Source organism: Uranotaenia lowii, chromosome 1 (genome assembly GCF_029784155.1).
Source record: "Uranotaenia lowii strain MFRU-FL chromosome 1, ASM2978415v1, whole genome shotgun sequence".
Lineage (NCBI taxonomy): Eukaryota > Metazoa > Arthropoda > Insecta > Diptera > Culicidae > Uranotaenia > Uranotaenia lowii.
Window position 1 is genome coordinate 166,144,121 of NC_073691.1, and position 14,326 is coordinate 166,158,446.

The 14,326-nt window shown below is 42.6% G+C and overlaps 1 protein-coding gene across 1 annotated transcript; it reads right to left on the minus strand.

The window, feature by feature from the left end:
- Positions 1-320: 320 nt before the first annotated feature.
- On the minus strand, positions 321-11,926 carry LOC129744125 (homeotic protein empty spiracles-like). Its single transcript, XM_055736553.1, has 3 exons — positions 10,753-11,926; positions 2,426-2,580; positions 321-1,591 (listed from the first exon to the last, which is right to left on the minus strand). Exons 1-3 carry the CDS (start codon positions 11,453-11,455, stop codon positions 1,382-1,384), a joined length of 1,068 nt encoding a protein of 355 aa, XP_055592528.1. The 5' UTR covers positions 11,456-11,926; the 3' UTR covers positions 321-1,381.
- Positions 11,927-14,326: the final 2,400 nt, after the last annotated feature.

Here is a 14,326-nt window from a genome sequence, read left to right on the forward strand (position 1 = left end):
CCAAAACTATGGATTTTTCTTATTTGCATTACAATAAGTCATCCTACTGATTTAGGGCCAGTTCGGAGCGGGTCGTTGTCGTTGATCCTTCCTCAGAAGATGAAACGGATAAAGATATTTTTTTAAAAGGAATACCACCAGAAGCGCTTGCTTAAAAACTCAAAAACTCAGACCCAGTTATGGGGTAAAAAAGAATACAAGGTGTAGTTTATTTCAAACAAATTCTTGAAAAAAGAATCCCTTTATTCACGGGTCCAGTTGAGCCAGCTGTCAATCAACTCGGTTGCTGTCATCTAGTCACAATTAAAAACTCATATGTCTTTAGTGTTCATTTTAATACTGCTATTTTACTTTATTGTTTACTATAGTAATTTGAAGTAGTTTAGTTTGCCTTTGTTTCAACCCGATATCGAAATCAGATTTTAGTAATTGCTTTACAAACGATATCCATTTATACATCATTACTACTCGCCACTTACACGATCAACTTAAATCTACATCCATCATCATCAACGTGATCTGTGTGATCTTTCCGCGCGAGTTGTTCGAAATAATGTAGAGAAAAAAAAGAAAAATCCGACGACCGATCGCCATCTCCAATAACCACTATTTCCTGTCCGGTGATGTGCGATTCCTTCTTAACGACTTGGTCGTCTTGGTTTTTCCCTTTAGAGAGGAACGATTCTGATCCAGCCATACTGCGGCTTCTACGCTCGACATTTCTTCCTGTGCACACCTTTCATTCGGGGAGTTGCGAAAAAGGAATACCAGATCGTTGTTGAACGAAATGAGCAAAAATGGAAATTAAATTACAGTCAATTTAAGCCTCCTGTTATTATATAGCTATTAAGTACACCTCATTATATACACATTTAATACAGATTTCCTATCTATACATACATTCACACATGCACATGGTTTCGCTTTGTTCGACTGTCTTTTGTGGAATTTTCTACCGGTTTTTGTTTTTGTTTTCTTTAGATGCCGATTCTAGATGGAAAAATTGTTTCCAAGTCGCGCACTGCCTCTCTAAAACTATGCAATAAAATAAAATCTCTGTCTCTGGTGGTCTCACTATCAAGGTATAATATTTATAAATCGACAAAACAAGTCCTAACAGCTAAAAACAATCACTGGTATAATTGCGCGGCTCCTGAATGCCCTCTCTGTTTATACTGTTTTAAACTTTATCCGGCAGATGGCAGCGGCTGCTATTCCCTTTCTTCTACGGAACGGAAGCTTAAAAATCCGATAAGGTTCTCCGATTTGGCACAGCTTTTAGTTTTACACTGTAAACTATCGCTAGGTTGTTCTGCTACTACAAGCTAGTTGGCAGGTGTTGACCCTTCCGATCCCGACGGACGGACGGTGCGGAGGAAGTTCACGCGTTGTGGTACATGTTCTCCTCGTCGCTCGGACAGTCATCCATATCGATGAACTCGTCCTCGTCGTCTTCCTCCTCGTCCGGGCAGCTTCCGCCGGATATCGGGCTGGACGTGGAGCGGTTCTTGTCGCTCGGCTCGCCCGGTTTGCCCTCCTCCTGTTGCATGCGCTTGTGCTTGGTGCGGCGGTTCTGGAACCACACCTTGACCTAGAGGAGAGACCAAGGAACGAAATCTTTAGCAATTGCGGCATTAGGGTTGTTTTTATCAATTTTTTTTTTGGGAGGGGTTGAAAATTTCCTATCGCTTCATCAGCAGTCTGTTGGGGGGTGAAGGCTAACTAACAGTCGTTGTCGAAGTCGAAAAAAACAACAATTCTCGGGTAGAATACTGTTTGTGTTATAAAGTGGTGGAAATTTTCCCCTCGGTTAAATTTCGGTACCAGCTCTGTGTGTTTTGATTTATCGGTGCCGCCATCTTTCCAAACTTTTGGTAAGAAAGGAGGAGGAACGTGATGAAATCTGGAAATATGGCATCAACGACAGCTCGGGACAATAAATTTCGGCACGGGAAATTACAAGCCGTAAAAATCATAACCGGAATCCGGTCTATTATTACAATCGTTTGAGTCGTTTATCAGTACCGGTTCATCAAATTGGTGCGATGGAAAGTCTAATTTGGATTTTAATGGGTGGCAGATGGTAGAACAAGGTGCGTTAAAATTTGCCAGAGAAATGTCGTTTGTCAACGAAGTGAACAAAACGACGCGTTCACGCTTCGGGGCGTCTCATACCATGCGTCAAACCGAGTGAGGTATCATAATTTTCCAGAAAGTGTCGAACGTCAAGTAAACATCATAATTATCAGCGCTAAATTGGATTCCGATGCTCTACGTTTGTAAGTAATTGGATCCAGTTTACGTGACGGTCAAATTTGAGCAAGGGGAACTTTTCCCGGCTGGTTTGACACACTAATAGGTGACTGATGGGGGCGATAGGAAACATTGTTGAAGCGTGGTTGGTGGTATTTGAGCGGATAGTTACCTGAGTTTCCGATAGGTTGAGGTTTTGGGCCAGCTGTTTACGTTCGGCGCCCACCACGTAGTGATTGCTCTCGAAGGCGTGCTCCAATTTCAGCAGTTGCGAAGGAGAAAAGGCAGTCCGGACCCGTTTGGATTTACGGAACGGGATGAGGTAGTCTGAAAGAGAAATAAAATAAAATAAAAAAGTTAGTTGAATCGAACTATTTCTGCCCAATAGATATGTTCATAATAAAACCCCTAGGATATGCCGTCGCGGTCGGAAAACAATTATTTTCAAATGCTTAGCAAAATAGCTTAGCGAGAGTTTGCGGTGGAAAACTGACTTGAAGACGGAAAAACATGGTGAAAACAATGTAAAAGTTGCTAGCGGCGAACATTCGAAGGTGATGTTCATGCGCAAACTCCCTTTCCTCGAGGCGAGGGGTTCAACAGACTTGAGGCTCCCCGGTAATTAAATAATTATATATCATTAAGCGAAATATATTATAGTTCCACTGTGTTTCAACGCTTCGCCTGCCTTCGGTTTTCCAGCGAACGCGCCTCATCAGCTTCGAAGCTTAAGTTGATGTAAGTGCAAGCAACCATGGTGTTTGCTATGTACCCGGACAACTGTATATGTATTGAGTTGTAGTTTTTCTTGTAGTTGCTTCTTTAGGGCATACAATTTTTTCTGCCGTAAGAGAGGGCTTTAGCAAACATTCACTGCAAACCAAGAGGTCTTCTACTTTTTTTATTCGAATTTTAAAATTTAGGTATTCAAGAACCGTGTACTATTTTTTTTAAATACGAATTTTCAATAATCTAAAACAATTGTCAATGTAGAACTCCTAAAACCTACTCCACAATAAATAATAATTAACCAAATAACCGCGAAAGTTCAAAGTTGACAAGACAACACTGTTGCTAATTTGTTTCAAATTAAGTTGATACTCATCAGCAAAACATGGAAGCCAAAGCCCCACAACCAGGGTTGCCAGGTGGTTTCGTCAAAAATCAGGACAACTCGAAGTTAAAAATCAGGATTTATCAGGACATCTCTTGATTCATGTAAATTATAAGGATTTCTGCTTAGGTTGCATAAATAAAGGCGCAATACATGTGCCTTGATTTATGCAACAACAACATGCAGCTTGTTGGCTGGCCGGTAGTTCATATCGAAAAACACTATTTAAATATCAGCTGAACCGAAAATTACCATCTGTTAAATGGGATTAACTATTTTATAACCTATTTATTCGATTTTCTCATAGTTTAACTACAAATTCGATCATATTTACGAGGTTTTTATGAAAATCAGGACAAATCAGAACATTTTGAGAACAAATTTTCAAAAATCAGGACAACTCAAGGGTTTTTGAAAAATCAGGACAGTCTCTCGAAAATCAGGACAAATCCTGATAAATCAGGACACCTGGCAGCTCTGCCCACAACGACCGTTGCAGAAAGTAAATAATAGAGCCCGCAAAGCTCGGCAAATGTTAATTCAATTAAAATTATCACCAGCGCATCTGCCTCGATTTGTTGTGGTCGGAAAGCACGCTGGAAGTGCCACTCGTCACACTTCTGAACGAGCTGCTCGCATAGGGGTCCCGTCGTTCACCAACTCTTGTATCCAGTAAGTACCTACCTACATATTGTGTGGAAAACGAGTTTATGGGGGCGGTAGTTTTCCCGCGGCGATGACGATGGTAGCGCTGTTGAGTTGTGTTCTGCCGTTTACTTTTTGCTTCGGTCCGGGATCATGATTGTTTGTTGGTCCTTCGAGCCGGTTACAAAAAAATGCGAGGAAGGGGGTCGCAGAAAAGTGGCAAACACGGCGCTGTTGGTTGATGAACCAACTAGGCGCAAACAGTTCATTTCGTTTGGATAGATAATTCAATTCAATTACGTTTGTTCGAAATCATGTGTGTATGCTTGTAAAGGTACACATTTGGATTTTGGCGCTTTGAGCGATGGTGTGTTTTTTTTATGGAAGCCATTAAAATTCCACCGGCAGCTTTTGGGCGTGTGAAATTGGTTGGCTGTAAAATAGTTCGTGCGTGTGACTAGATTTTGGGTGAGGGTAGGGTAGGGTTGTTAGTGTGGGGAACATGTCAATTGGATTGAAGTAATAGGCAACTTTTAATTATGCATTTTCCAAGAATGGTTTCGCGATGTGTGCGATGGTGACAACTGCGAACGTTTTAGCAGCGGTTCATTTGAAATTGTGATCTGACAACTGTCAGGCGTTAAACGAGAAATGTGCGTCCATCGGATCCGGTTGTTGAGTCGATGTGCGAGAAGAGTGCAGTTCGCAATCTCAGCGTGGGTGGCAGAAACCGGCACCACCATCCAGTGATGGGCGGCCGCCAAGAATAGCAAGCAGTTCCGCACGCGCTTACCGAACCAACTACCTACTTGTGTAGACAAGCTCGGGCGACTATCGCATGCCTTCTTTCGCTGCCGACGATGTTGCTGTTGTTACTGCTGTGTATACAAAACATGTCAGGTTAATTACGAGAAAATAAACATTTGCCACTCGCACTACTGGCAGCATGGAAAAATGATTGATTCTGCTACGGTCTGTTGGCTTGACTTGCGAACGTCCGTACATGGACATTAGAGATGCAATTAAAAACGCATAAAATTATCCATCGGTCAGTCGGCAGTCAATCAGTTTGATAATGTGTGCCGGTAGTTTGACAGAATTGCATGCACACATCGGACAAGTGTACATCAGTTTGGTAATCAACGTCAGCAGTTGGTCCTTCGAGCCGGATATTAAAGAGTAATTAGGGAACGAATTGGATAGGTTATTGTTTAAAAAAAAAAAGATCGAATATCAGCGCGAATCAACAGTTTGATTTTTCACAGCACCGTCAAGTTCGCAAGTCAGAAGCGTCGGATCAGTCGCGTACTACACAAGTCCGAAGCTTTTTGCCTGCACCTTCAAGAATGGCACAGAAAAAATGGGAAGCAGCAAACCGCTCATATATAAAATCTTATTAATTTATATCATCGCCAAGAGGTGATTCTGAGTTGTTTTAAATATTTTCTTCCCACCGTTTCGGTTTCCGAACCTCCACAATCTGTGGCAGACCTTTTCATCGCGCGCCTTGTTAGGCTCGTCATTTCGTGTAAGATCTCCTAAATTAAAATACTAAATCATATAATTTATGCTGGCAGTCAAATATGTTATGAATTGTTAAATCTGCTGTGAGCCCTGCGGAGATGAGCTGTTCAGTTCAGTCTTTTTTTGTGTGTGTGGTTTAGCAGGGTTATTCCGTTTCGAGCGCCCGAGGCTCTTTTCGCTCTGCTACGACGAAGGAAGTCACGGAGTGAGAAAGGTCTGATTTCGCATGCGCGCTGGATAATAACACACCCCGGCATCGCCGGTTCAGCTCGACATAACCCTTCGGTCCAAAGAATCCAACACGGAGCAGATCCACCAAACACAGTTGGTCATCAGCCAGCTAGGTTAGGAGTTTTTTCGCGGCAGACGAGCAAAGGTCGTGGAATACCGAAGGAGAAACACCATCCAGGTAATTTGAACACCCCTTGGCTACGCGGTGCAAATTTCTGCTGCATTCTTTCTCGCGGTTCATCGCGTCTTTCACCGTCGTCGTCGCTTCTCCCTGTTCGTTCGTTCCTTCGGACCACAGAGAACCAGGCGAGATCAGATCGAATCCGATTGTGAAGAGCGAGCGAGAGTCGAGCGCATCCAGTGAGGGTATAATCACATCTTCACGATTTTCTACGCTTGCCTCCATTATGTCCTAATGTTTATGAGTTTACTTTTTGCGCGATGTGATAATTTACTAACAAGCTTATGATGGACGCAAAGAAAAATGGGAAGAGCTGGAGAATCTCCGGGAGTTGGGCGCAAAAGCGCTGCCAATCACGCGATCTTCATCATCATACTCTGGCTGCTGTTGGTTGGTACCTTCGAAGGTACATCTTGTGAACAACAAATAAGGGCCTGCTCAGGACACTGAGGCTTGCCTAATTTGGCGACGACGTGACGCAATTACGTCGTTTCGCAGGTAATTGCGTACTTAAAATTCTTGAGCATTAACAACAATTCGTTTGGTCTGGACTCAAAATCGGAGCCTCAAGATGTAACAGAAGCTACACCCCACCATCCACCTCTTTAGCACAGTAAGAGAGCTACACAAATTGAAAGGAAGCAAGAGAGAGTGCAGTTCGCTAAGGGCACAGGATCAGAAATGATTTCGTATGGCTGTGTGGAAAAGTCATAAATTATCGTTCGGTTAGGTCGTTAAAAACACGTATAAATTCTGGTCTACCTTGGATCCATCCGGGGGATGCCAACACCATCCAAAAATGCTTGATTCATTCGATATTGGGCCAAATCTAGCGAAACAGCAACAGTAGTAGTGAGGGGACAGTGGCTCCTCAGAAGGGTGTTAATCATCGATCGATCGAAAATGCCCGAGCAAGTGATAAATTAGCGATAAATGGGCTTTTATGACACACTAACAGGCTGCTCCCGGTCTCATCGTCATCGTTGAAAGGTTCGTATCAGACCCAGGCGTAGTAGGCTGGGATGCAGATTTTACGCGAGACTTTCGCACTTTTAATTAACTTTCCACTGTTCGTTTTGCTCAACAAGCAACAGAACAACAACAACAACAAAGCTGGAACCTGGGAATGAGGAGAGCTGCGACGGGCGACAGAAATTAGCGCGTTGACTCACACGCGGAGAACACGCGAAGGAAAGACATCGTCGACAACGACGACACCATCAACACCGAGCAACAGCTCCGAGAAAAGGCACAGGAGTTAATTACTTGGCGGCGCGGCAGCAGAACCGTTGCTGGTAGAAATCGCCCGGCTAATAGGCAAACAGCAGCACCAGTAGGCGGAGCCGCGAGGTGCGGTTATGTTATGAAACGTATGCGGGGTTAATTTGAACGTTCGGTTGCACTTAATAGTGGACTGTTTAACTTAATTTGCTGTTTAATAGCCGCCGCAGGATGGCCTTGCCGTTTGAAAGGTAAACTTTAATGGCTCTAGGATTTCGATGTTCAGGTTGCGGTTGCAGTCGGTTCACGGCTCTATTGTTTCCTCAACACGCATCCACATTTGGATATTCAAACAATCAAACTGTAACAAATCTTAAACGATCGCAATGTTATGGATTGCTGACCTAACGTCAACGAATGTATAATCACGAGACAAACAGGACCATATTCCTATCTGCAAGAAAACTGTTTTCTTATCGTATACACAGTAACTGGCCCGGTTTTTACCGGACCGAATTGAAAACTATGAGCATCATTTTTAAACAACAAAATTTGAATCTCGTGTACCTGCCTAATTCAAAATCGAGACCGAACATGATGGACTGGAATAGATTTCTGGGTTAAAAACTACTGTCAAAAAAAAAAAAAGAAGTAGGCGATGGTCGGTTGGTATCGCACGTGTTTTTTTTCGCTCCGCCGCGGTGAGTAATAGAGTTTTAAGAGTTTATGCATTTTGCTATGGTAAAATTGTTGATTTTTATTGAATAAGATAAAGCATAGTGATAAATCATTACATGTTCCTTTGTTTGTGCCCGACCCGATTCTCCGTTGATTTCATACACCTTCAGCTGTTGACATCGTTTATTGATCCGCTACAAGAGGAAACACTCTTTCTACTTCTACAATTGATGAGTTCGTTCGATATTTCTTATTCAAAATTGCTGAACTGATGTTGCAATCCGGGAGTTTCTACCTTAGAATTCTCAAGTGCCTACGAAATTTGGAAATTCTGATAACTGATTTATGAAGAGACGTGAGTTGATGTCCCGCATTTTGTGAGGACCACAGGGGAGTTTTTTTTTAATTTTGCAACCTACTCTCAACTAAAGAAGTACAGTGTACTCGTTTTATAAATCATGTGCCAGATTCTGTGTAAGTCATAAATGTATGGCTACGGTCATCAACTTTTAATTTTAGTCTTGATGTTGAAATTTTCACATTTATTGCGCAAAGTCTTTTGGAAGAGTTCATTTCAAAAGATTTTGTGGTAGTACTATTTTTTTATATAAACTACTGTAAAAAAAAGGTCTGCTTCGGAAATATTCAACCAGAATAAAACGGTGGGTAGCCTCATATTTGAATTGACGATACGAACTCAACCAAAACAAAGTATTCCAGTTTGTTGTGTCAGTTTTACTTTAAAATGGACCAAGTTTGGATCGATTTTCAAAAATTTATCTTTGTATGGTGAGGAACAAAACTTAACAAAAAATCAAATGAAAATTTATCTGATGAGCTGTTTCATGAAATATCGATAATGGTAAACAATTGATTCCTTCGTTGAAAGGCCTATTTACACTCCTCGTGAAAATTAACGTAAAAAATCTTGTTTGGTCAATAACTAAACAACGCAACTAAACTAGGTTTTACTATATGGTGTAATCGATGGAAAATTGTTGAAAGATGATAACCTAACTTGTCTTGTTGTTCAAAACCGCCTACAACTGATTTTATTTCGATTCCTTCGCAAGGTCAAAATTTGGTGGTAAAACCCGGTGGAATCTGTCTGGGAAAAGAGTCGCGCTGGAATTTTATCTTTCAACCATTCTCAATTGATTCTACCATGTCACACACGCTAGTTGTGTCACGTTGAGTTGAGTAATTTACAAAACAAGAATTTTCCACGTTCATTTTCACGAGAAGTGATAAAATGCAGTGAAAATATGCTTGGCGTTGGAGCTTTATATTACTTGAGAAAACAACGTAGTGTCCCTTATATTGGCCCTTTCTTAGTTCCTATAGTTAGCCCTCGTTCAAAACACGGCTAGTTTTGGCAGGTTGGATTGTTTGATCGGTAAATTTAATCGTGTCAATTTTTGGTCCAAAAAGGGACTTTTCAGTTCAAACCCCTTTTACCTTCGAGGATCCACATTCGTAGAACTCCCACGTTTTTTTTCATGAAAACAAACGCAACTCGTTCGCTTCTAACTCACCCTACAACCTATTCATCATTACGAGCATGCTCTTGCTAAGCGACTATTACGATAAGCACACGCGTGTCCCATAATTTCCAGTTGTACGAATAAAAATGCTCACCGGCAATTAAAGCTCCCCGACGGCTATAAGCTCAACAATAGCTTGCGACGGCTCATAAATGTCAGCTCGGAATTGGATCTAATTTGGTCCGTGAATTAACGACCGCGCTCGAGAGCAACTGCGGGTGCTATTAGCTCTCCATCGCGGGGGAAGCAGAGGAAGAAGAATAAAATCTCGGTCTAGAAACCGTGTAGGCATCGTTAAAATCATCCCGAGTCCAAATCTCTCCCGAAAACCACGACCAAAAAAACGAGAAGTCGTGCCCCGGGAAAGGTGGAATCTCATAAAAACAAACCATTTTCCCAGAAATCTACACAATCAAGCTGTTTTATGGCCTGGGCGGAAATCAAGGAACAACGATGTGATGTGGAAGAGTGGAAAATGAGATGATATACACACTCCTTTCGAGCTTGGCTCACTCCCCAGGAAACCGTTGATCAGTTTCCAATTAAGCACCAAATCATCATCAACGGTTCGAATTCGGGCCCCTGGAGGCTCGGCTGGACAGCCAGCTCAGAACCGAGAATAGAAACCTCCCGAGAGTGAGAACACTGAGCCGAAGAAATAGGTGCAAGATGACTTACAAAAGGCAGTTCAAACAAAAATTTTATTCCTTTCTAAAGAACCCAACAACAATAGGCTACTTAAACACACCGCCCGTGTCCCAATCCCGGGTCCCGTCGGGCCCGCACAGCGTGATCTCCCAAACAAAAATCCGTCTATGGTGAGAAATATGGTTCTACCACGACACCGGCTGATGAGAACTGGCAAGTTGCTCGGCTGGCAGACACAAATCGAGAGATTTGTTAGTTCTTTTGGTTTGTTGTTTCGTATCTTGTTGTTTGATATTTTCGGCTCAACGGCAGAAGTGGTGGCTGCCACAGGGCGAGAAGAATTTGGCGTGAAACAAGTTCCCGGGCCGAAATTGAGCAATTAATAATCGACCCACATGGATGACAGACAGAACCAAACGGCCCGCGAGACGCGGAACCGAAAACCGATTAATTTGTTAAAGAGGCCATTAAAAAAATGTCGGTTGCTATCATCCGGTGGCGATACCGGGACATCGAGTGCTGAGTTGGAATTTGTGGAGGAAATAAAAATTAACCAGCTTTAATGGGTCGTCAATCTCCCGACGCAGGCCTGTCCAATGTTATGGTCTATTCAATTACTCTCTATCTTGGGGGTTCAATGTTTCCGAACAGATCAATGGTGATCAATTGGCGCCAGTAAGAGGTCTTTAATAGGTTAACAAAGTATTACTTACTGCCAGGGAATCCGATCGGGAACACTCCACGGCCATGTCGACTCAGCAGCCAGGGGTACAGAGGATAGCTGTCCCGCGGTGGAAGATTAGGATTGTGTAGATGAGCGGCGGCCGGATGCGGCGGGAATGGTTGTCCAGCTTGCGCATGTGCTAGGGCCGCGGCTTGGAATTGGGCCGCCAGGAAGTGTTGGTTGTGGGCGGCTTGAACCATTTCGGGAGTGTGGATGAACGGTGGCAGGGTTTTGATGTCGGGATTCTGCGACGGTGGCTGCTGCGGTGGACTAACCGGAAACGGTCGTATCAGTCCGGCGGGAAGGCCAGGGACAACAATGGGGCCAGGTCCTGCCATCGAAGGCATCGTCGGCCCAGTGGGCGAGGAAGGTGGTGAATGGCTTCGGGGTCGTTTCGCTGTATGGTGCTCATCAGGTGTCAATCGCGCTTGCAAGGCTGGACTGGTCGTATGGTGAGGTTCCAAACGGGTCTGCGATTCAATACTCTGAGGAGATTCCGGGAGCCTAGTTATGCTGTAGTTGTGGGGTGGTGATAGACTTTGAAGTCTGTTTAACCGCACCGAGTATGACTGGGGGCTTGGAGACCGCTGGGGTCCCTCAACCTTAGTCATCGCATGCGGCGGAGACTTCGGGGTACTGTTCCCCACTATAGAGTCAATACTAAATCCTATCCGCGGTTGAAGCGTCGGCATTCTGTAGGTCGAAATTTTTGCAACTTTAACAAACACCGGGTATTACATAAAATTTTCGACTGAGCTAACGTCACTCAGCACCCACTTGGAACACTTCTAGCGCTGATGGCTCACTTAAGTTTTCCCAAACAACTGCCCTCAACTAAATCGACGATTATACTTTCACCGAACACGTGATTGCGTGCTCATCAATCATCGGTTAAACACTGATTAGACAAATGGGCTCTCTGTCTTCGCGTCGATCACAAAGCGAACAACACACTTTTGCCGTACACAATTATTTAATAACTTTAAGTATCCGTTTAGTAACGACGTAGCACACGGAAATCACACGGAGCACGGGTTCACGAGGAATCAATGGCGCAACAACGACGCAAACGCAAGAAGAAGACTTGGTTGGAAGGTTAGACAACGAACACACACGGTTCTGTAGAAGGCGCGTACAGGCTGACTGGCGTACTTCGCTCAACGAAAGCTGAACACGGAATGAAAACTGGTAGGGTGACTTTCCACAACCTATCCGCAGCCCACTTTGCGTCGGACGAACGCTAAACAAGTCCCGGGTCGTTGTGTGCGAGTGCTGTGCAAACACCAACACTTGTACCCCATTCGTCCTCCGCTTGTGTTGGTCTAGCGCCTTCCGTACTCAGTAGGCGTGGTTTGGTCGCGATGAAACCACAGGCAGAGGCAGGTATCGAAAAGCTCGCATAAAGCTTCAACAATGCATGTCTCCGTTTGGTCTGCACCATAATTTTCTCGTTTTCCATCCTGAAATTGTCCGTGCCAGCGACAGGCGGAGGGGGAAAAGCCAATTAAATGTTTATGGAGATCGCCCTGTCCCGATCGCTCGCAGTCTTTCTCGCTTCCTCTCGTGTAGTGTGGTTGTCAGCCAGGGTGCCACAATTGAGCCTGTACGTTGAATGGCAGAGTCTCGTTTAGCTTTTGTCCGTGCTAATGTACTTTCCATTCCGTAGCTTCTTGTTTGTAGTCGTGGTGGCGTATCGATCGTTGTTTTATGGAATTTTCTCCGCACTTGCGAGCTTCCATCCAGCGCTTCCATTTCGGTAGTGGTGGATGTGTTTACTTTATTTATTATATATTATTAGGAGCTTGTTATAAGTCCATTCGATAATTGGTGTACCCTATTTGTGTTTATTTTCATTATTATTATCTGGCATTTTTTGCTTGATTCGTTTGCTCGTTTGGCGTTTGATGCCAGTTCAGCAGTTGTTTTGCTGTGGTGCGTTGTAAGGATTTTCTCATCCCATCGCTCACGGAGACGATCGCTCCTCGATGTGTTGTGTTATGGGATGGAATGGGGGATGGATGTGATTTTCGCTTGATTCGACGGCAGTGCTTTAATGGAGAGCACTAGTTTTTTTTTTACTCATTGAAGGTATGAAGCGGATCGTTAAGTTGATTTTTTTCGGTACAGGCAGCAGCACATTATGATTCGGTTTAGTCGTTCTCTTTCCTTTGGTTCGTTCGAATTTAATAATAGGATAGTAATGAGAGCACCGCGCCGAGGGTTGATTAATTATGCTCCGGCTGCACTCGTTAGAGACAGTCGGACGATTATGATTGTACCGTTTGTCTTGAGGTACGTTTTCGAAAGTGTACGTTTCTCACCTATCAGATGTCGACCTCTCTAGACGGTGCGCTGTGCAGATGGGACGATGATTGTGATAAATTGTCCAATTAATTAAGCTACACCTATTTGAATGTGCCTGAAGTAATTTGATTTGTGCTGCCAAATTGAATTAGCAGAATCCTACTGTGACTGATAGTTTCATAACGAAAAACCATTTTTCTCCTTAAAACCATGTGTGTTCAACTAGGGGGTTTCGAGTGTTGTGTGTTAGTTAAAGCTTATGTTAAAATTATGCTAAAATGATTTTGGAGGTCATCCGTATAATTAAAAAAAAAATCGATAGAAATTGAAAAACAAACATTTTTAAAGGGGCTTGAATTTTTCTGCCCGTTGTTCTGTGAAGACGTGAATCCTTGAATGATGTGTTGTATTGCAATATCCAGCCTTCTTAATGGAAATCGATATACTTGTCCATGAATTTGATCATCGTTATAAACAGGATATGTCTTGAAAAGATGAATATTGAAAATGAATATTCTGTGATCAAGCGAAGACTATTCCAGCGTTTTCCCGACGCCTGTTATGTAGAGTAGAGGGCTTATAACTGTTAATCTTACCAAGAAACAATTCAAACGCCGTCTGATATTGTAAGAAAATATAATGATACATAACTAAAATAAATATTAGCGTTCAAAACGCCCTTAACCCTCATTCCCTGAAATTTTTACCCGTTAACTCTGGAGTGTCAATTTGATTCTTCTGACTAAAACCGCTATATCTGTCTTGTTTCTCAACCGATTATACAAAATTTATTACCTAGTAATGTAACTCAAATATATTTTTCAGAAAATATTCAGCAACAACACTTCAATTTTCCGTTATTTAAAGTCCAAGAAAAAATCCGAAAAACATGCTTCGGAAAAAAGACTGTAGATCAGCTACGGATCCTCAAAAAAAATCACTAAGTGTCCGAGAAAGCTGAAGCTATATGTTGCGCACAAGGGTAGGTTTATATTTTCAGATTTTTTTAAGATCTTGATCACAAAAAATGTAAAAAAAAACTATTGTAAAACCGTACTTTTCAATCAATTAACCGCCAAAATTGCTTGAGTGACACTACATAAATATTGAAAAATGGAATGGAAAGTTGACATAATGAGGCTTATTTTTGGATCTTTAGATTTCCACAATTCAAAACAAAGAATTTTTAGAAAATTTTTAAAGGTAGCATTATTTTGAACTTTTTAACAATAGACAATTTCTTAGATTTTCTAACACTT